The following is a 21504-nucleotide window of genomic DNA, read 5'->3' as shown; positions in this document are numbered from 1 at the left end:
TTACATACAGGAGTCAATAATCATCCTTGAGTATTCTCTGAGTCAAGGTCTGGCTTCCTTCCCCTCGGTCTTTCCACTGCATCCCATTGCTCATCTTCTTCATCCATCTCCTTGCCCCTCTGCCAGCCATCATGAGTCCACCATACCACCCGCCTCCACTTCCTTGCACAGCTTTCCTTCCACTTTACCCCTTTTGTCTTCATCAGGCCAACATAACTCCCCATTTCCAGTCTCACCTTGCACTCCACCCCTTATTTGTTATGATTTTCAGATGAATCTGGAGTTTCATATTCTTGATCAAAGTACAGTCTGATCCAAGTATGGAATTTCACTGGGGACTAAATCCCTTCCCATTCACATAGATGATACCAAAGATGCGTGGGTTAGGTTGATTGGCCATGATAAATTGCCCCTTAGTGTCAGACGGACTAGGAGGGTAAATATGTGGGATTATGGGGATAGGACCTGGGTGGGATTGTTGTTGGTGCAGGCTCGATGGGCCAAATGGTCTCTTCCCGAATTGAGATTGTATGATTCTATGAATTTGATGGATCAGTAAACACCCCACTTATATCCTTTGAATAGAATCGCTAACTGAATTACAATATTTAAATACAGTCTCAAACTTTTAGGAATAAAATGTTTCCCACTGCACAATGCACTCACTGCTCATTGTGTAGTCAGTGTTCTACTGAATGTCCTCCAGAGAGACATCACCACATTCATATTAACACTTTGTATTTTCTGTTCCTTTGTTTACTTTGAAGTTTTTGCATTTTAATGACTTAAAGACTTTGCCGATGCAATGTGTTTGACTGCAGTGATTCAACGTTGGCTGTCAGTTGAGCTTCATACATTTGTATAGCTGATACAACCCTTAGCACAATGATACCGCTTCATTGATCATGCCATGGTAACTTTAAGTGTCAATGAATGAATCTAGAGCTGGAGAAAGTTATCCTTTAAACAATTAATCTTTCAGCATTAAAATGACGCACTGAAATCAGAATTGTTATTGTGTTTTGTAGATATTTTAAGCTTTAATGGTCTTCGCTGTAGCATACATTTTTCCCATTGGCCAAAATAGCAGGACCTGAGTAGAGTTTACAGTTCGGATTTTATCAAGGTGTGGAGATGCCGGCATTGGACTAGGGTGGGCACAGTAAGAAGCCTCACAACACTAGGTTAAAGTCCTACAGGTTTATTTGGCAGGTCGAGCTTTTGGAGCGCTGCCCCTTAACCAGGTGAGTGGAGGATTGGGTTCATAAACAGGGCATATATAGACATAAATTCAATTACTAGATAATGATTGGAATGTGAGTCTTAACAGGTTATCAAGTCTTTACAGGTGTAGGCAATGCGAGTGGAGAGAGGAGTAAGTACAGGTTAAAGAGGTGCGGCCAGGACAGTTAGTGAGATTTTGCAAGCCCAAGCAAATCGTGGGGGTTACAGATCATGTGACATGAACCCAAGATCCCAGTTGAGGCTGTCCTCATGTGTGCGGAATTTGGCTTTCAGTTTCTGCTCAGCGATTTTGCATTTACATATTAAACAATATTATTTTGATTTGATTTATTATTGTCACATGCATTAGTATACAGTGAAAAATATTGTTTCTTGCGTGCTAGACAGACAAAGCATACCATTCATAGAGAAGGAAAGGAGAACATGCAGAATGTAGTATTACAGTCATAGCTAGGAAGTAGAGAAAGATCAGCTTAATATAAGGAAGGTGAATCCACAGGGAAGAAGCTGTTCTTAGGTCGGTTGGTATGTGACCTCAGACTGTTGTATCTTTTTCCAGTTGGAAGAAGGTGGAAGAGAGAATGTCTGGGGTGAGTGGGGTCCTTGACTATGTCGGCTGCTTTTCTAAGGCAGCTGGTTGTCATGGTTATTTACATCACGTTCCTTTAATTCAGTCATCAAGAGGTGTAAGATTGTGGTTTGAACTGCAGTGTAAGGGTGTCTCCATTTTAAAAGGCCATCTCCAGCAGTCCTTTAATTCTCCAGTGTAAATTTACAGTGGTGAGGAAATAGTGTCGTCGACGATACCTTTCTGATGAATAGTCATCAACCTGAAACGTTAACTGGGGTTCTCTCTCCACAGAGACATGTCGAGTATTTCCAGCATTTTCTGTTTTTAATTGCAGATCTCCAGCGTCCACAGTGTTTTGCTTTTATATCAAGGCGTGGGATTGTGACTCAGTGCGTGGAGCTCACTGATTCATCAACGTCTACCAGTAGGAAAACCTGGCCCAGCTTAACTTTGGCTGTTAAAATTAAGACCAAAGGAAGCCATTGAGGTGACTCCCATTTTTAACCTCAGAATGCAGCTGCAAATTGTGACCAAATTAATTTATTTTATATCTTCTTCCATATTTAGAAGAGGAGGTTCACTAGATTGATTGCGGAGATGAAAGGGGTGGCTTATGAGGACAGACTGAGTAGACCGGGGCTATTATCAGTGGAATTCTGAAGAATGAGGGGAGATCTTATAGAAACATATAAGATTATGAAGGGAATAGATAAGATAGAAGCAGGGAAGTTGTTTCTACTGGCAGGTGAAACAAGAACTAGGAGGCATGGCCTCAAAATAAGGAGGAGCAGATTTAGGACTGAGTTGAGGGGGAACTTCTTCACACAAAGGGTTGTGAATCTGTACAATTCCCTGCCCAGTGAAGCAGGTGAGGCTATCTCATTGTATGTTTTTAAGGCAAGGATAGATACATTTTTGAACAGTAAAGGAATTCAGGGCTATGGTGAGTGGGCGGGTAAGTGGAGTTGAGTCCACGAAAAGATCAGCCATGATCTAATTGAATGGCGGAGCAGGCTCGAGAGACCAGATGGCCTACTCCTGCACCTAGTTCTTATGTTCTTATATTTAAGGAAGTAATCTTTTATAATCTTCACATCGGCTGTTACGCTGTGCCCTTTCTAAAGGGCCTGATGATAAAGTACACGAGGCAAAAAATAACTCACCAGATAATGAAGAGTGAAGCAATAAACCCCATTTTCATTCAAAGATATCTGAATCCAAGTTCAATGCAGCAGGAGGAAAAACTACTGAAACTTGTTCAGAAAGGATACCAGTAACATTTGTTCAAATTGGTCTTGTACACCTTGAAGTGGAACTCCAGTATTACCAATGCCAGTATTGCTGATTTTTACTGGGATTTGAAAATGTTGAACTGGCTTTTCCTTCTTGCACCTGATTGCATCCTAAGTGAATGGGATTTTATCTCCATTGCAGTGATTCGCACAGCTGCCTCACAGCATCAGGGATCCAAGTCCAATTCTGGCCTCTGGTGACTGTCTGTGCGGAGTTTGCACATTCTCCCTGTGTCTGCTTGGGTTTCCTCCACACTCTAGGTTAGGTTGATTGGTCATGCTAAATTGCCCCTTAGCGTCAGGGGGATTAGCAGGGTAAATACATGGGGTTGTTGTCAGTACAGGCTTGATGGGCTAAATGACCTCCTTCTGTACTGTAGGGATTCTGTGAGATATTGGACATTATCCTATATGTCAGTCACTCTTTGGGTCAGAGGGAATTTCTTGACATCAGTTCTAAAGTAACCATTTGCTAGTTTGAACTTAAGTCCCTAGCTCTTACTCCTACACTTCAACTTAAAATCATAATTCTGGCCAATTTTTCCATACCCAGTACACCCATAAGATCACCTCTTCTTTCTAAGCTGGAAAGATCCAGTTGTCCAGCCTTTCCTCATAACCTAAAACTTTTAAGTTCAGTGGCATTACCATCGCTGAATTCCCCACCAACATCCTAGGGATTACCACTGACCAGAAACTGAACTCAGCTAGCCGTGCGAATACTGTGGCTACAAGTGACGAGTGACTCACTTCCTGACTCCCCAGAGCTTGTCCACCATCTACAAGGCACAAGTCAGTAGTGTGATGGAATGCTGTGCACTTGTCTGGTGAGTGCAGCTCCAACATCATTTAAGAAGCTTGACACCATCTGGGACAAAACAGCCTGCTTGATTAGAATCACACCCAGAAATATTCACTCCTTCCACCACCGATGCACAGTGGCAGCAGTGTGTACCATCTGCAAGATGCACTGCAGGAACTCACTGAGGCTTCTTAGACAGCACTTTCCAAACCTATGGTCACTGCCATTTAGAAGGATAAGAGCAACAGATACTTGGGAAAACCACCACCTGGAAGTTCCTCTCCAAATCATTCACCTTCCTGACTTGGCAAGATGTCACCATCCCTTCACTGTCGCTGGATCAAAATCCTGGAACTCCCTTCCTAACAGCACTGTGGGTGTACCTACAGCATAAGGGCTGCAGCAGTTCAAGAAGTCAGTTCAGCACCACCTTCTCAAGATGATAACAAATGCTGGTCTGACCAGCGATGCCCACATCCTGTAATTGAATACAAAAACCCCCTGACACTCGTGATTAGTGTTGGCAGAATATGGGTACCAGTCTGTGATTCTTACACAATGAGAGCAGAGCCTTGTAGCCCTTCTGTGCACTGGCCATCAGAGTTGGAAATAGTATTCAAGGTGAATGTTAATGTTGTTGTATGATATTCCACTCTTTTTTTTTGGAGGCATTATAAATATATAAGTTTTACTTATTAGTGCCACAAGTAGACTTACATTAACACTGCAATGAAGTTACTGTGAAAATCCCCTCGTCTCCACACTCCAGCGCCTGTTCGGGTACAATGAGGGAATAGTTAGTGGCCATTTCGGACTGTGGGAGGAAACTGGAGCACCCGAAGGGAACCCATACAGATACAGGGAGAACGTGTAGACTCCGCACAGACAGTGACCCAAACTGGAATTAAACCCGGATCCCTGGTGTTGTGAGGCAGCAGTGCTAACCACTGTGCTACCCATCAAGGTTAAACATGTTATTATCTTTAAAAAAAAGCAGATAGAGGAGTGTCATCCAAATGCATTAAGTTCCCAACCAGCAATGTCACCAATAAAATTCACAGCTGATTGAGTGGCAAATCACTGTTCCATTAAAACATTCAGGTGAAATGTCATGTGAGCCCTAAGAGTTATCTCTAAATATGCTCCATGAATATGTTTTTGAAGATTGATTGATGGAACATTTGTGTTCACATTCTTCCTCTGTTAAGTCTTCCATTTTAGCACTGCAGTGGTGTAGGCTGCAAGATCCACCGCAAGTCTGTCTGTGGTTATCATTATCATTAATGTCACAGGCTATTCAAACTCTGTTCAGTTTAGCCTACACCTTAGCACCCTGCACACAGCAAGACATCAATCTGCAGACTTCCAGGGAACTGATTCCGCTCCACAAACAAATCTTCTGTGTGTAGGGACTGGAGTTCCTACATACAGGATTGTTGAAGGATAGGACCTCCCATTTAGTTACAGTCATATACCTATTAGATTATAATGGGGTAACACCTCCACCCAATCCTACTGTGCTGTAGATACGGATCCTCAATTTATTTCTTCCCTAAAGCAGTTATGTCATTGGTACACAATTATTGTGTCGAAAAGATTGAAAAGGTTTACATCTTGGTACATGATGACATTAATATGCCATTATTTTGTTGAATGCAAATTTTCTTGATCTTTTTAACAGTGCAAATCTATGCCTGTCAAATTCTCTCAGGTTTTATTTGCATAAATGCATTGTTCAATTTCACAGAAGGTTTGGGTTCATGCCACTTACTTTAAGTAAAGCTTGGACTAGCTGCTTATCGTAACACTTCAGACAAGAGTAAATGAAGGGCTGGAGTGCTGAAGAGGGCATTTACATTATGCGAATCACTGACATCTACATTTCATTTGATCATTCACCCTCCTCCCAGCAAATATCTCTGGGGACCCAAGCCTCCCCCACTCCAAACCTATATTCCGATGAACGTTGGATAAGGAATGACTTATCCAATGAGTTTACCACTCTGTGCCATTGTAATGGAGGAGGAGAGACAGCAGCAGTATGTTGAGTCAAGGAGGATCAGGCAGCAAGGCAGAGGATCGATGCCCAGCCAGAGACTGGATGTGGCCTACATGGCACAGGCCACATCTATCCACTGAGATCGATAAGAAACTGTCCACCTGACAACTCCTACTCTTCAATGTGACATTTAGTGCTCTCTGCCTAGTTCAAAGTGAAGGTTTACAAACTCACGATAACTGTTCTTTCCATGGCAATTACATTTATTAACAGGGGATCCAGAAGCCCATAAAATAAAGGAACAGAATTCATCCATTCGGCCCACCCAGTTTGCTTCACCATTCAACCATGGCTGTTAAGTTTCTCAACCCCATTCTCCTTCCCCATAATCTTTGATCCCCTTACAAATCAAGAACGTATCTATCTCTGTCTTAAATACACTCAATGACCTGGCCTCTTCAGCCTTCTGTGGCAATGAATTCCATAGATTCACCACCCTCAGGCTGAAGAATTTCTCATCTCAGTTGTGAATTTTCCAAGTATCTGCTGCCCTTGTCCTTTTAAATGGCAGTTTGGAAGGTGCTGTCTAAGGACCCTTGGTGAGTTCCTGCAGTGCATCTTGTAGATGGTACACGCTGCATCTACCGTGTGACACTGGTGGAAGGAGTGAATGTTTCTAGAAGAGTTGCTAGTCAAGCAGGTTGCTTTGTCCTGGATGGTGTCAAGTTTCTTAAATATTGTTGGAGCTGCATTCACCAACAAGTGTGCGGCACAGTGACGCAGTGGTTAGCACTGCTGCCTCACAGCACCAGGGACCCGGGTTTGATTCCTGGCTTGGGTCACTGTCTGTGTGGAGTTTGCACGTTCTTCCTGTGTTTGCATCGGTTTCTTCCGGGTGCTCCAGTTTCCTCCCACATTCTGAAAGACGTGCTGGTCAGATGCATTGGCCCAAACATTGTGGTGACTAGAGGAATTTCACAGTAACTTCACTGTAGTGTTAATGTAAGCCTTACTTGTGACTAATAAATAAACTTTCTTTACTTTATTCTGAGGCCGTGCCCTCGGATTCAAGGTTCTCCTATTAATGGAAGCATCTTCCCCACGTCCACTGTATCCAGGTCTTTTTTGTATTCTGTACATTTCAATGAGATCCCCCCTCATCCTTCTAAACTCCATCGAGTTCAGATCCAGTGTCCTCAAACGCTCCTCATACGTCAAGCTTTAATTCCTGGGATCATTCTCGTGAACCTCCTCTTGAACGTCTCTGGAGCCAACACATCCATCCTTAGATACAGGGCCCAAAATTGCATTCAAGTGTCAATGCAACATTAACCAGGCAGTTACCAGGGTATGCATCAAACAACAAAAATACATCCACTTTGACATCAGCCCCTTAGGCAGCAGCGATACAGAATCTTGGATTGTGCAGGGTAGCAGAATGTCCTGAGAGTGCACACGCGTGGTACTGAGTTCACCAGCACAGGAGCAGCTGAAAAATTGAATGGGAAGAGTTCAATTCTATCCCAAGGAATTCTTGCTTGTCTATGATGCAAACCAGGTCATGACCTTACACCAGGGGCTTCAGAAAGCAAATTCTGCCTGATGTTTACACTGAATAATCGACTGAAATGGAGGCATCTCAGGTTTCACTGTAGTTGGTTGCCTCCCTCCAGAAATATAATAAACTGGCGAGTCTGGAAGTTATACACAATCCATTGTAAACATAACCTACATGGGTTTTTCTGATCCCGTGCCTTCTCATATTTTATATCTCAAGCTGTGAGCTTTGGATCATTGGATTTAGGTGAGGATTCATGGGGGCTTCTTTGCACTACATTTATATCAATGGAGCATCCCTACTTTCAGGTCATCATTTAGAAGAGTTGTCAACAGTAAATTATTCAGTGTAAAAATATCTCCAGAAATTCCTTGTGTTCATGGACTAAGGTAGCATAGAATATCTGATGGAATGCAATTGAACCCGGGTTCCTGGCGCTGTGAGGCAGCATTACTAACCACTGTGCTTCCGTGTTATTCTGGCTAATAGACCAGTTGCTTACACAACCAAAGACTGCAAGAAATCTACTTCTGCTCTCCCACAGTAAGCACAAAGTCCAAGGGGGTCTGATAATATAACAGTCTTGTCAGTCACAATACTGGTGTCCCCACTGTGCAAGATTGAGAAGATATTCAAAGAGCTTTTGAGATTAAATCATTATAATGAAAATGCAATGACAACTAGCCCACTAAGTGCAAAACTTGTGGTTATTAAAATAAGAATGTATAAAATATCAATGCAATTACTTCATTATTCTGGTTATGATTGCTATTATTCCTGAATGTACCGTCCAGAGATCATTAAAGCCTAGTCACCTGGGGAAAATGAAGTAAGTTAGAATTTTAAGCAGGAATTTTAAATAATGAAGGCAGAGGGACCAGAAAAAGAACAGTAATTTCTGCCAGGGAATTAAAAGTCACAAAATTGATTTCTGGCTGTCTTCTACCAGATATGAGTATCTCTTGATTGATGGACTGAGGTAAAAATAAAGCTATCCCGAGTTCCATTTCTATCTTGCTGTGTCCTAATTTTCAAAATGTAGATAACAGAGGGTATGCAGTGAGTAGACATAGGTGATAGAGTGCATTAGAGTGGATGGGGAATGGTATGTAAGAGTTATCAAAGGTGCAGATTGGTGGTGATAAAAGGGAGTCACAGGCAAAGTTGACCAGAAAATCTGATTCTAACACAGATTAGTTCTTTTTCCTCAGATTTATTCATTTTTATTGGCTGTGAGTGTCACTGGCTGGGCCAGCATTTATTGCCCATCCCTAACTGTCCTCCATTTCAGAGGGCCATTGTTATGGGCCTGAAGTCACACGTAGGCCAGACCAGGTAAGGACAGCAGATTTCCTTCCCTAAAGGACATTAGTGAACCAGATGGGTTTTTCCGACAATTGACAGTGGTTTCTTGGTCATCGGTAGACATTAAATTCCAGATTTTTAGTAAATTCAAATTTTATCATCTGCGGTGGTGGGATTTGAACCCGGTTCTCAGAACATTATTCTGCATCTTTGGATAAAAGCAAGTTACTATGGATGCAGTAAAAATCAAAAGAGAAAACGCTGGAAAATTTCAGCAAGTCTAACAGCCTCTGTAAGGCGAGAAAACAGCTGAGGTTTTGAGTCCAGATGACCCTTTGTCAAAGCTAAAAGGCACAGAAATTGGGAGATATTTATACTGCAGGGTGAGGTAATGAAAGATGAGTCATAGCCATAGAAACCAGCGGAAAAGACTGCTAATATCCTGGGTCTTTGGATTGCTAGTCCGTTGTGCCACTGCCTGCCCTGATATTCAGATATATCAGATATTTAGGACTGTTTTAACTTAGGGTATATTTGGGATGGGCAGGGTGCAGCGTGGGAGAGAAACCTCACCATGGGGGGCTCCGCATGATGCCTAGGTCACCCAAAGATTGAGTAACAACCCCCATCACCACCACCACCACCATTTCCACTTTGAGATTGAAGCATATTTGAGATGGAGTTTCATTATGCTGTAGTCTTGTTGTTTGGTTCAGAGTTCTGGGCCAGCAGCCTGTCTTTACCGTTAACTGATGTTGATTCAGAAATGACCAATACTGATTGCTGATCCGAACTGTTGGGCTGAAAGATCAGTCCGGCTGCAACCAGACCCAACAATGTCAACGTCGCAACATCATTCAGTGAGAGGAGCCAGCAACAGCACTGCTGGCAATTTGTATATTTTACAGTTACTTCTGATGGTGCTTGTGCCATTGGAGGCACTTCTGTAAAGCAAATGGAGTGGCAGATGTTTGACTGAGCTTATGACAAAATCCTGTGGGGGTGGATGGGGGTCTTGGCCACTGGTCGGAATGCCAGTGAGAATCCCATGTTGCCTCTTTTTGGGAAGTGCCACTGTGTCTGAGCCACTCGAGCATTTAACCGGATCAAGGACCCCGGCTGAGAGTTTCCAGCCAATTATAAGTCAGCAGCTCTTCTAAATTTAACAGAGCTACTGGGGAGATGGTGGCTGCTGTCAGTACTCGGATCACCTTGCGTTGAGGAGCGCCCCTGGCAGGCAGCAAGTTATCAGCAAAGGCAGGGAGCAGAGTGCCCCTCTCCCCACCTGTCCACCTCCTCCCCATTCCTGATGCTGGACCCCTCAAGTGGACACTTCAGGCCTATGAACAAGGGTTCACCACCCTCTCCCCCACCCACCCCGCTTCACCCCCCGGAAGCCTACAAGAGCACATGCAAGGCTTTGCTCATCATGCTCCACACATAATGAGCCCGCCCTCTGGATTAATACCAGCAGTGGCCAGATGAGGTCCTTAGCTGACCGTTCATTGTCTACATAAAGGCGCCAATTGCTGGCAGAATGGGAAGAACATCCGAGGGCCTTCCCACCATGTATTTAATTGGAATGGAGATGAGAAGGTGGCAGGGTCCTTACTCGCCACAAGGACACAAGATTCCAGGCTATGGTTATTTAGATTCACAAAAAGGCTTAAAAGTTCCTATGAGAAGTGATGAGCTGGATGAAGGCTGACTGTTCCTTTTCTATAAATCCCCCGCTGCAGTGTCTGAGAAATGTGGCGGGGTGCCAATGATACAAAGGCTCATGATAGAAGGATGGGAAGAGATCCATTTGAGATGGATCCCCTCACCAGGAACACGTGGGGATATGATAAGGAACAATTTTCAGGAGGATTTTTGGTCATTTGCTCAGGGAGTATTTGGGAGATTAAATGGGTTGGGTAGAATCTCTAGTTGAACAGATTATGCATGGTCTGTTCTACAGATGGGCTTTATGGCTAGAATTTTACCGGAAACAGGGAGGATGAGGCTCACAGAATAGAATTCTCCATTGGCCTCGGGTAGAATTTTACGAGCCTCACCCGAGTGACGTTGTAAAATACTGGCCTATGAGTCAAATGTCTGTCCTTAATCCCTGCTTTCTTTTGCTATTTCTTTCACTGTTCCAATAATTTAAGAATATATTTGGATATCCATGAGTTTAACAGTGGAACTGATAATACATTGGTTTGTTAATTATTCTTTTCTATTTTGATAGGCACCTTCTTGATGTGGATACCTTCTCAAAGTCAGATCCTGGTAAGATATAATAATACAAATTGTTGCAGAGTCCAAAGATTATGTGCACCAGCTTCCCACATGTTTGGGGTAATTTTGCCCCACAAAACAGGAGGCAGGAGGAGCTTGGCTTCCATGGGCAGAAAAAATGTACAAGTTTTTGTAAATTTCCTTGAGCCTACCCATCTCCAGCTTTAACAGAGGTGAGACTAGGAAGCAGTTGACCTATCCACTCCCAGGAAGTGAATCAGTCATCAAAAAATTTTATGGAGGTTGTGTGTCCCCAGTTTATAACTAATGTCATCTGTGTTGCTCTGGCCTTGAAACTCCGAGCCGGCAACAGTGGGTGAGAAGAATTTGATCCAGAAAGTGAGTGCCTTTGTGGTACTGCTTGTGGGTCTGGATGAGCTGGAGTGTTTCCCCCCAGGGCTTAACAATCTAACCTTGCAAAGAACCCCCTGCACAATCTCTAAATATTGATCACCCCCTTAGCTCCCTCATGATCACCAAACTCACCCCCATGATCACTAACAACCCAACCTCAGTCACACACCTTGACGATGGCTGACTCTTCCCATGATCACTGATTTGCCCAGCCACCGCTAACTGTCTGTACCCAGTGACCCCTGTGTGACCAGTAACAAGCCTCACTATGATCACCAACACCCCCACACTACCGATGCTAAATTCTCCCTCGACCAGAAACCGGAGTGTGGCACTAGGGGATTTTCACAGTAACTTCATTGCAGTGTGAATGTAAGCCTACTTGTGACAAACAAATTAACTTTACCTTAAACGATCACTAATCACACTCCCCCCACCCCATTTGTTCTGATTGCTGACTGCTCTCTGCAGTCATTGATCTAGCCCTATAATGCAATCACCAACTTGCTGCTGCAATCACTAGTCTTGGTATCTCCACGCCCTCTACCACCACTGAACTCACAAGGTCACAGATTTTCCTGCCCAATAGACGTCCAGTCTATCAATCAGGTTGGGAAAACTGGAAAGTGAATTGAAACTTAGTTGTAATTGAAGTGCGGAGTGAAGTACTTTCGGTTTCCTGTCCCTAACTCCCTCATTGATTCACTCCAAATCCCCCACATTGGTAAATAGCGGAGCCATTATTTCAGAGATTGGAGCTGCGAATTCCATGGACCAAATTTCAATTGTTCTAAATGATACTTCATGAATATCCTTACATTTGCTTGCGGAGGGCGGAGGGTTTGATTGGAAATTGGTTGTTTTATTCATTCATGGGATGTGGGCACCACTGACTGGGCCAGCATTCGTTGCCCATCAATAATTGCCCTTGAACTGAGTCTCTGGCTTGGCCGTTTCAGAGGGACAGTTAAGAGTCAACCACATTGCCGTGGGTCTGGGGTCATGCCAGACCTGGTAAAGATGGCAGCTTTACTTCCCTAAAGGGATATTAATGAACCAGGTGAGTCTTTATGACAATCCGACAATGGTTTCATGGTCATCATTAGACTTAATTCCAGATTCCTATTGAATTCAAATTTCACCAGCTGCCGTGGTTGGATTTGAACCCAGCTCCCCAGAGCATTACCCTGGGTCTCTGGGTTACTAGTCCGGGAGTAATACCACTGCGCCACTGTCTATTCTATAAGGTAACAAAGAAGACAGCATTGAGCTAGGAATGAACTATTAGTATTGGACTGGATTTTACACTGCCCTGCTGGCAAATTTAAAAGCAGCTTGGCATATAACATCCAGCAGCCAGCCAGCCCATCACCTACCCACGCATCCTCTCCTCCATCTCAATTTTACCAGCGGTGGGAGTGGCCCCGGGCAGCTCCATTGGAGGTCCCTGCCCCCACCCTGCAGGAAATAAGGCTCCACACTTGTAAAAGTTAAACTTCACCTGGCAGTGAAGTTTATTGTTTGCAATAGGAGGCCTTGTGGTGCAGTAACAGCACCCCTACCACTGAACATGAAGCTGCAGGTTCGAGTCCACCACCAGGATTTTGATGGCTGTGGAAGGAGCATTCATAATGAGCATTCTTGATCTCATAATCAGCTAGGAGTTCTTCCACCACTTCCCCCCTACTATTCCCCGAAGTATAAAAAAGCAATGTGGGCATAAGATACACTTAGAAATTGGCAGCAATTAACACTTATCATATTGTTAATGGAATAATTAGACTCCACAATTGGAAAGGACAAGAGTAGCAATGTTATGCAAATACCATTACCTGCAAGTTTCCCTCTCAGTTGCACATTATCCTTTCTTGGATTTGTATCAGTGTTGCTGTCGGGTTAAAATCCTGGAATTCTCCACCATGGTAGCACATCACAAATTCAGCAATGATTTTAGGAGAAAACCCATCACTTTAGTGCACCAAGGACTGGGCACTAAGGACAGCCTCATCCACCTTCTTGTGAACAAACTTGCTGCGTTAAACAGCCGTTCTTTTGATTATCACAACACTAAGCAAAAACTTCACAGCTAAATGTGGCACTTTGAAACAATGCACCTCCCAGTGTTCTAATGAGAGGAATACTCGCTGATGTGTAGAATACAGAATTAGAGTGCGGCGTAGCTGCTGTTAATTAAAGAGGTTACTTGTATTGAAGGAGCCAGAAGCCTTATAGACAACAGGGTTTAATGTCTCATTAAAAAAAGAATTGAATGAAGAGAATGGAAAGAAGAGCTGTTTGTTTGCTAATGCTTTTAAAACAGAAAGTTGATGAGTAAAGTGCATCCTCAAGCTAAATGATTGAGAGCAAGCGTTTCCCATTCAAGCATGAACTAATCTCATGTTTTGTTTGAGAATCTAAAGATCAAAGAGTCATATCTGTGGATCCTATTCAGCTTTGCTTGTGTGGATTCTTATTTGGATGTGCACAGCTCCCCCGCCTCCCCCCAATCCAGATATTCTGAATATTGCACAGATATGATATGACTGGTGTTCTTAAGTAGGTAAACTGGCAATATATATCCTTTCCCCTGCCCTTGTTGTGGTTCTGCTCTGACCTAAATGGGTACTAGCTTTAAGTGGGTGCTTGATAGTGGAACTTTGCAAGAATTCTGTCATTCTAGAATTCCACCCATTTTGCACAACGTTGAAGTTTCCTAGGGCCAAGGACAGCAGTGACCAGCAACATGGAAGTGACAGATTCAAATGTTAGTGTATACATTTGGAACAGGAACAGCACAGCACATCACTTCCTGATGTTCAGGCATAAGGAACGAAGGATCTGAGCAACAAGAGAGAGAATTACATTCCTATTGTGCTGGTCACAGCACTGGATGCTCCAGATGACTTACATGACTGTGACTCACATGTGCAAAGGTGTGCTTTTTGAAGTTCAGACTTCAAGCACAGCAAGCTCTACCAAATAGAGACTGAAGTAAGACCATGATAATCTCTAGCGCCCACCTCCCCCACCAACCCCTCCACTCTTCTTTAAAACAGTGCCATGGGATCGTTAATGTCTAGACTTGAGAGGGAAGACAAGGCCTCAGATTCCACAAATGATCCGAAAGATAGCAGCTGGAATTTTACCTCCATGCCTGCTCTGGAATCAGGGTGAGCGTGGCTCGTAGAATGGAATTCTGTATTGGCCCCGGGTGGGATTTTACGAGCCTCGCCTGACCGAGGTTGTAATATACCTGCCAGCATCTCCAAGTGCCGCACTCTCTCACCACTGCCCTGGAGTGCCAGCCTAGGTTTCTCCCTTGCTCAAACTTTGACATGGGACTTAAAATGCAAAATTTTCACACTCAGGCAAGAGTGTCGCGGACTGAGTCACAGCTGGCAACAAGGATGTGGTCGTAACAAAAATAGAAAATGCTGGAAAATCTTAGCAGGTCTGACAGGGCAGCACAGTGGCATAGTGGTCAGCACTGCTGCCTCACAGCGCCAGGGACCCAGGTTCAATTCCAGCCTCTCTTCACTGTCTGTCTGCAGTTTGCACATTCTCCCCATGTCTGCGTGGGTTTCTTCCGGGTGCGCCGGTTTCCTCCCACAGTCCAAAGACGTGCAGGTTAGATGGGCTGACCATGCTAAATTGTCCCTTAGTGTCAGAGGGACTAGCTAGGGTAAATGCATGAGGTTATGGGGATAGGGCTTAGGTGGGATTGTGGTCGGTACAGACTCGATGGACCAAATGGCCTCCTTCTGCACTGTAGGGATTCTATGGCAGTATCTGTGGAGAGAGAACAGAGCTAATGTTTCAAGTCTGCATAACCTTTCATCAGAGCTTCCTTTGAACTCTGATGAAGGGTCATCCAGGCTCGAAACACTGGCTCTATTCCCTCTTCAGAAATGCTGTCGGGCCTGCTGAAATTTTCCAGCAGGCCCGACAATTTTCTGTCTTTGTTTCATATTCCAGCATCTGCAGTATTTTGCCTTTATCAAGGATGTGGTTGTGGTTGATTTCAAAACCCCAGATAAATCACTTCAGTATTGCAGTTGGACTTTGAATGTTTTTGTTGGTTTTTTTCTACTTGCATTTTGTTTCACTTTTGCCTCGATCCTTCTCCTGCTCCTGCCCCACATCATTGCTTACATCCCAGTGCGGTTTCTAATTGGAATCCTCCTCCTGAGGTGTGTGGAAGAAGGAGATGGCCTATGGAGTGCTTTCAGGCAGGTCAGTAGGCTCAACAGTTGCCTTGACTCATCCACCAGGAGTTTCTCCACACCACCTACAAACACAAATCTTACTTGGACAGAAAATTAGTCCTCCCAGAGGCTGCTCATCTCAAGGAAAGCTGAGCCAGAGGATCTAACCACAGTGTTAAAGTATCTGAATGCTTGATTCTCTGTAATATTGGATGGTTCCTTGGAAGTGTCCCAGTCACAGTATGAGATGTTTTCAGCGACATTGCATGAAGGGTCAATGAAATGCTAGTGTGTGATGGAATACTCTCCACTTGTCAAAAACACTTAAGAAGCTTGACACCATCCAGGACAAATCAGCCACCAATTAACACTCTATCTTAAACATTAATTACATCCACTGTGGGCACATCTATTACATGCACTTCAGCAATTTGCCAAGCCTCCTTCGACAGCACCTTTCAAGCCCGCAACGTTTACCACAAGAGCAGCAGGTGCATGGGAACACTGCCACCTTCAAGCTCCCCTCCAATTCACATGCCATCCTGACTTGAAATATATTGCCAGCCCTTTATTGCTGCTGATTTATAATCCTGGAACTCCATCCCTAACAGCAGTGTGTGCGTACCATCACTACATGGACTACGGTGGTTCAAGAAGACGTCTTACCCATCACTTTCTCAAGGGCAGTTAGGGATGGGCGATAAATGCTGGTTCATGCAATATCCATCTCCCGTGAATGAACTTAAAAAGAAAGAGTAAGCTAAGCCTGATTCATCACACCTGCCATTTTGAGAACAATTACATCTGCAGGTGCCAGCACATCTACATGCCAGTGATTAATTTATACAAAATCTGAATTAGCAGAGAGTTAGATGTAGTGTTTGTGGCATTTTCAGCGAGGGTACCTGTGGCGATGATGGAGCGTAGCACTGGCGCATGCAGTGACAGGAACACTGAGCTGTGCTTTGAATGGTGATATGTTGCAGATTTGTATATTCCCTTTTCATAAATCTACCTTGTTCATATCAATGCAAGGCTTCTTACCTTTGAATAAAATTTGGGCGATTTGCTTTTTTTTCCCAATTAAGTTAACAATGAAAGGTATGAATCACTGGCACAAATAAAACTGGCACAATGGCACATTCCACTTTCACTCTTGACCTTCCAAAAATAAAAACCAGTGGGTGTTGGCAGCAATCCAAAACACAGTGAGTTGAAAATAATGATTGAAGCTTCACAATTGCTGTAAGAGCTCAACACACTAGTTTATTACAGTATGTTCTGCCAGTGTCATCTATTCTGAAGAGATTGAAGTTTTCAAAACAGGGTCCAATTTGTAGAGTTGCACCACTGTCCTTCCTCCCTTCCACAAGTCAAGAAGGTAAACCCAAAATGTTCGGAGTGGATCCCACATCAAGAGTTTCTTAAAGAAGGAAGCTTCAGTCAACTTTGTGGTCCTCCTGTATCATTTTTGATTCCATGCCTGGTTGTTAGCCTTGCTTTGAAAAATTCAGATGCACCTTCTTCCAAACATTTGTAGTGTGCATCATATTTCTCACTCCTGATAGACAAGACATGCAACCCGAAGCATGAAGTTGGGAAATGAGCCCTTGTTTTAGGCACTGTCCTCTTGTCTTTCCTGATGCAATTGCTAAACCCTATTTGAAATAAGTCTTCTACCCCAGCTGAATCTTCTTTCGCCAATCTCAATAGAAAAGCAAACTCACCTGAGTTTGGCCACAGCTACTCCACCGCATTTGCTATTCACAAATACGGTGAAAGAGGACACAGATCTACATCACAAGACCATAAGAAATAGAAGCAGGAGTAGGCCACCAGGCCCTTCATGCTTCTTCAGAAGGACCTCTTCAACGTGCAGCAAATGAAACAATAACAAAACTTACTCCAACTTATAAATCAAAGAAAGGGTTTAATAAGGAAACGTCATTACTCCAAACTTGGGGCCTCTCCCTGGGCCACTCCAAACTTCCCACAATTCCACATAGTTCCTTATTTATAGTGAATCAGTTGGTCAGCTGACTATTACATCATTGTGTGATTGGGGTTCCATGCTTTACTGGGTCAACTGACCCTTACATCTTGTTCCCATTGGTCACATTATATCCAACACTGGTTACATTCTAACACTTCAAGCCTGCCCCAGCACTCAATACGATCATGGCTGATCTATGCTGGACTCAACTCCTTTTCTGTGCCATTTCCCCTCTATTCCACCTCCACTTTGAATACTTCTAATGATCCCGCCTCCACCGCCCTTTGGGGCAGAGAAATCCAGAGATTCACCACCCCCTGCGAGAAGAAATTTCTAGGCACCTCAGTTTTAAATGACCAGTTCTTTATCTTGTAACTATGTCCCCTTCTTCAAGACTCTCGCACTAGTGAAAACATCTCACCATCTACCCTGGCAAAGTCACCCCGCAATCTTCTAAACTCCAAGGAATGCAGACCCAGATGCTTTAGTCTCTCTTGCAAGGACAACCATCTCATATCAGGAAATAGCCTGGTGAGCCTCTTTGGACTGTGATTTCAGCTTTAACAACACTTATGATGTGGAGATGCCAGTGTTGGGCTGGGGTGGGCACAGTAAGAAGTCTCACAACACCAGGTTAAAGTCCAACAGGTTTATTTGGAATCACGAGCTTTTGGAGCACTGCTCCTTCATCAGGTGAGTCACTTTAACCTGGTGTTGTGAGACTTCTTACTCTCACAGCACTTAAATCAGTACTCTATTATCAATTGATTGCAAAATTTTTTTTGATAATTATATTTTATGTCTTAAGTTAGTTTAAGTTTTGAAGTTTATTTATTAGTGTCACAAGTGGGCTTAACATTTACTTAAGAAGTTATTGTGAAAATCCCATACTCGCCACATTCCAGCGCCTGTTCGGGTACACTGAGGATTTAGCGGCATCCAATGCATCTAACCAGCACATCTTTCAGACTATGAGAGGAAACTGGACCACCTGGAGGAAACCCACACAGACACAGGGTGAATGCACAGACTCCACACTGTCAGTGACCCAGGCTGGGAATCGAACCAGGGTCCCTGGCACTGTGCGACAGCAGTGATAACCACCATGCCACAATGCCGCCCCGTGAATACATGATAATAGGCACAATCAGTAAGCTGGCGTCAGGGCCACAGAGGGTACAGGCTGGTACCATGGATTTGGAGATGATCGCTCAGATAAAGTGGAAGAATCTGGAGAGTTGTAAAAAACATTAACAAGAGCTTTGAGCTTTGAGGTTAATGTGCTGGGTATGGTGAACCAGTGGAATTCGGAAAGTATGGCAGTGATAGATATGTGGGACTTTGGGTGGGAGAGGCTGTAAACTATTGGGGGTGCTTGATTAACTGAAACTAATGAAGGTTGGAAGAAGGGGGTCTGTTGTGAGCATTCAAGAAATTAATCCTTAAAGGGGACGTTTCTTAATCTGTCAGGTTGCAGTTACTGATCCTGTTTTGGAAGAAGGCTGCACCGCAGCCTGACTGCATCAGATAAGCAATATTTTCTTCCTTTCGACATGTCTCGTCTCTGCTGAGGATTTTATACACTTCATTTCAACTGAGAGCACTCTGAAAAACCCCATGCTCCTTCCGTTGGCAGGCTTTCAGCAACTGTCGTGAACTGACACAGTCATTTAAACTTGGTGAACAGTAGGTTCAAACATCCATTAAGCTCTTCCTTCCTCAGAAAATATCTGTCTCTGGATATTTACACAACCATTAGATCCAGGAAGATGTTGTGTTTGAGCTTGTTAGATGCACCAAATTAGTCCTGCTGTGTTCACGAAATACTGAGTAGCCACTTCCCTTATAAGTAATACGTGCCTTTGTCCTCCTACTGCCTAAAAAGTTCTAGAATTCTTAAATCATTTGCTGACTTTTAACCCTCACTCCAATTACCTTAAACTTCTTTCTTTCTTTGTTTTTTGCAGTTGTTGTGCTTCTTATTCAAGGAATCGGCAGCAAAGAGTGGCGGGAGGTGAGTAATATGGTATTTTTATATTTTGTGTGTTAGATTCCATTTACCTAAAGATAAAAGTGACTTCCTGAAGCCCCATTGGCAAGAGTTGGCCTGTCTTCTGGTACTGCAGGGCCTCAGAACATCCCACTTCTGAGAACATGACAGGCAAAAAAAAACGATAACTGAGGTAGTTACTGGCTTAGAACAGAGGAAACCCCAGCGCAGTGTGGAGGTGATTATCCATTGCAGCTGCCAGAGAAATTGAAATGGAATAACAGCGTTAGTAGCCAATCTTTCTACCCCGTTACAGTTTCCTGCAACTCAGGAATGGAGGATGAATAGGTGAAGGTGACCACTTAACCATGTTCAACCGGATGAATCATTCGAGGTTGCTCCAAACATTTCGGTTCAATCACCCGCTACATTGATGCGGTGAACAAGTATGGTAGAAGAAAAGGACATATACAGAGGTTAATATGAAAGGGAGTTCATGCTACCTCACAGCTCCAGGGACCTGAGTTCAATTCTGGCCTCGAGTGATTGTCTGGGTGGAGTTTGCACATTCTCCCCGTGTCTGCATGGGTTTCCTCCTGGTGCTCCAGTTTCTTCCCACAGTCCAAACATGTGCATGTTAGCTGGATTGGCCATGCTAAATTGCCCCTTAGTGACAGGGGATTAACAGGGTTAAAGATAAAGTTTATTTATTAGTCACAACTAAGGCTTACATTAACACTGCAATGAAGTTATATGTGGGTCATGGGGCTAGGGCTTGGGTGGGATTGTTGTCAGTGCAGACTTGATGGGCTGGCTGGCCTCCTTCTGCACTGGAGGGATTCAATGATTCTACAGCATAACTTGAAGCTTTGGCCAGGAAACTAATGTCACATGGAAAGGGTGCATCAAGTCCCCAAAGGTCTAGGCCCAAAGCTTACTGGAAATTGGACACTGTGCCACAATTATGTAATAACATTGACTGGCCAATGCCCATCCCACTCGGGTATCCAGTTGCAACTTAGCTTCACAAAAGTGGCCAACTCAGGCACTAAGTTGGCCCACAGATAATGGGGGAAACTGAACGGGATTTGGAATTTAGGGGAACAGACAGTGGGCCACAGGATTGCTTTAGTTCTTGGAGGAGTAGGGTTGTGATGCATAAATGGCATTTTAAAAAAAAAATAAAATCTTAAAAAGCAGTAAAATCTTGTCTGTTCATTGGAGGACTCCAATGTTCTCTTTAGGCATCATTAGTTAGGTGGTTTTGGCCTGAGGAAATGGAATGAAATATGCATTTTGTATGTGGAAATTGGTATTGTGATCTTAAAACTGACATTTCAGCTCTTGATCAACATATTTGAGAGCCTTTATCATGGGCAGGTGCCCTGGGCACTTAGAAGTTGTTGGCTGCCACAGCAATTAAGGAGGATTGGGTGTAGAAAGTCCTGCCTGGATTTTCAACCATTCAGCTATCTATTGCTGAAAAAATGGGCAGATCAGGGGCTGATTTCTTCTCCTATCTTCATATATCTTTGAAAGGAGATGTCAATTGTCTAGGTAGATTTCAATGGCTCTTAATAGAATTAATAGCCACATACATAGCAATAGGCGTACAGTATTAAGATCCTCAAGCCTGTTCTGCCATCCAGGTAGATCTTGACTGATCTGTATGTAATTGATTGTGACATTATAAGAAATAGGAGCAGGAGTAGACCATTTGGCCCATTGAGCTTGCTCTGCCATATGGTAAGGTCATGGCTGATCTGATCTGATTGGGGCCTTAACTCCATGTTCCTGCCTGTCCCCATAACCCTTGACTTTTTTACAGGTTAAAAATCTATCTAACTCAGTCTTGAATGTATTCAATGACCCAACCTTCACTGTTCTTGTGGATGAAGATTCCAAAG

The 21504-nt window shown here is 43.6% G+C and overlaps 1 protein-coding gene across 2 annotated transcripts in view; it reads left to right on the top strand.

Moving 5' to 3' along the window:
* LOC145335908 (copine-9-like) overlaps positions 1 to 21504 on the top strand; it is a 374645-nt gene that overhangs the window by 38262 nt on the left and 314879 nt on the right. For both annotated transcript variants that reach the window (XM_080181645.1, XM_080181652.1), the window contains exons 2-3: positions 11006 to 11046; positions 19575 to 19621. In XM_080181645.1, coding sequence (XP_080037771.1) covers positions 11006 to 11046; positions 19575 to 19621 — 88 coding nt within the window. The remainder of the gene's footprint in view (positions 1 to 11005; positions 11047 to 19574; positions 19622 to 21504) is intronic.

This window comes from Carcharhinus amblyrhynchos, chromosome 3, assembly GCF_965287045.1.
Source record: "Carcharhinus amblyrhynchos chromosome 3, sCarAmb.v2.hapA, whole genome shotgun sequence".
In the NCBI taxonomy this organism is placed as follows: Eukaryota; Metazoa; Chordata; class Chondrichthyes; order Carcharhiniformes; family Carcharhinidae; genus Carcharhinus; species Carcharhinus amblyrhynchos.
The sequence above is the reverse complement of the archived record's forward strand: the minus strand, read 5'-3'. Positions and strand labels throughout refer to the sequence as shown.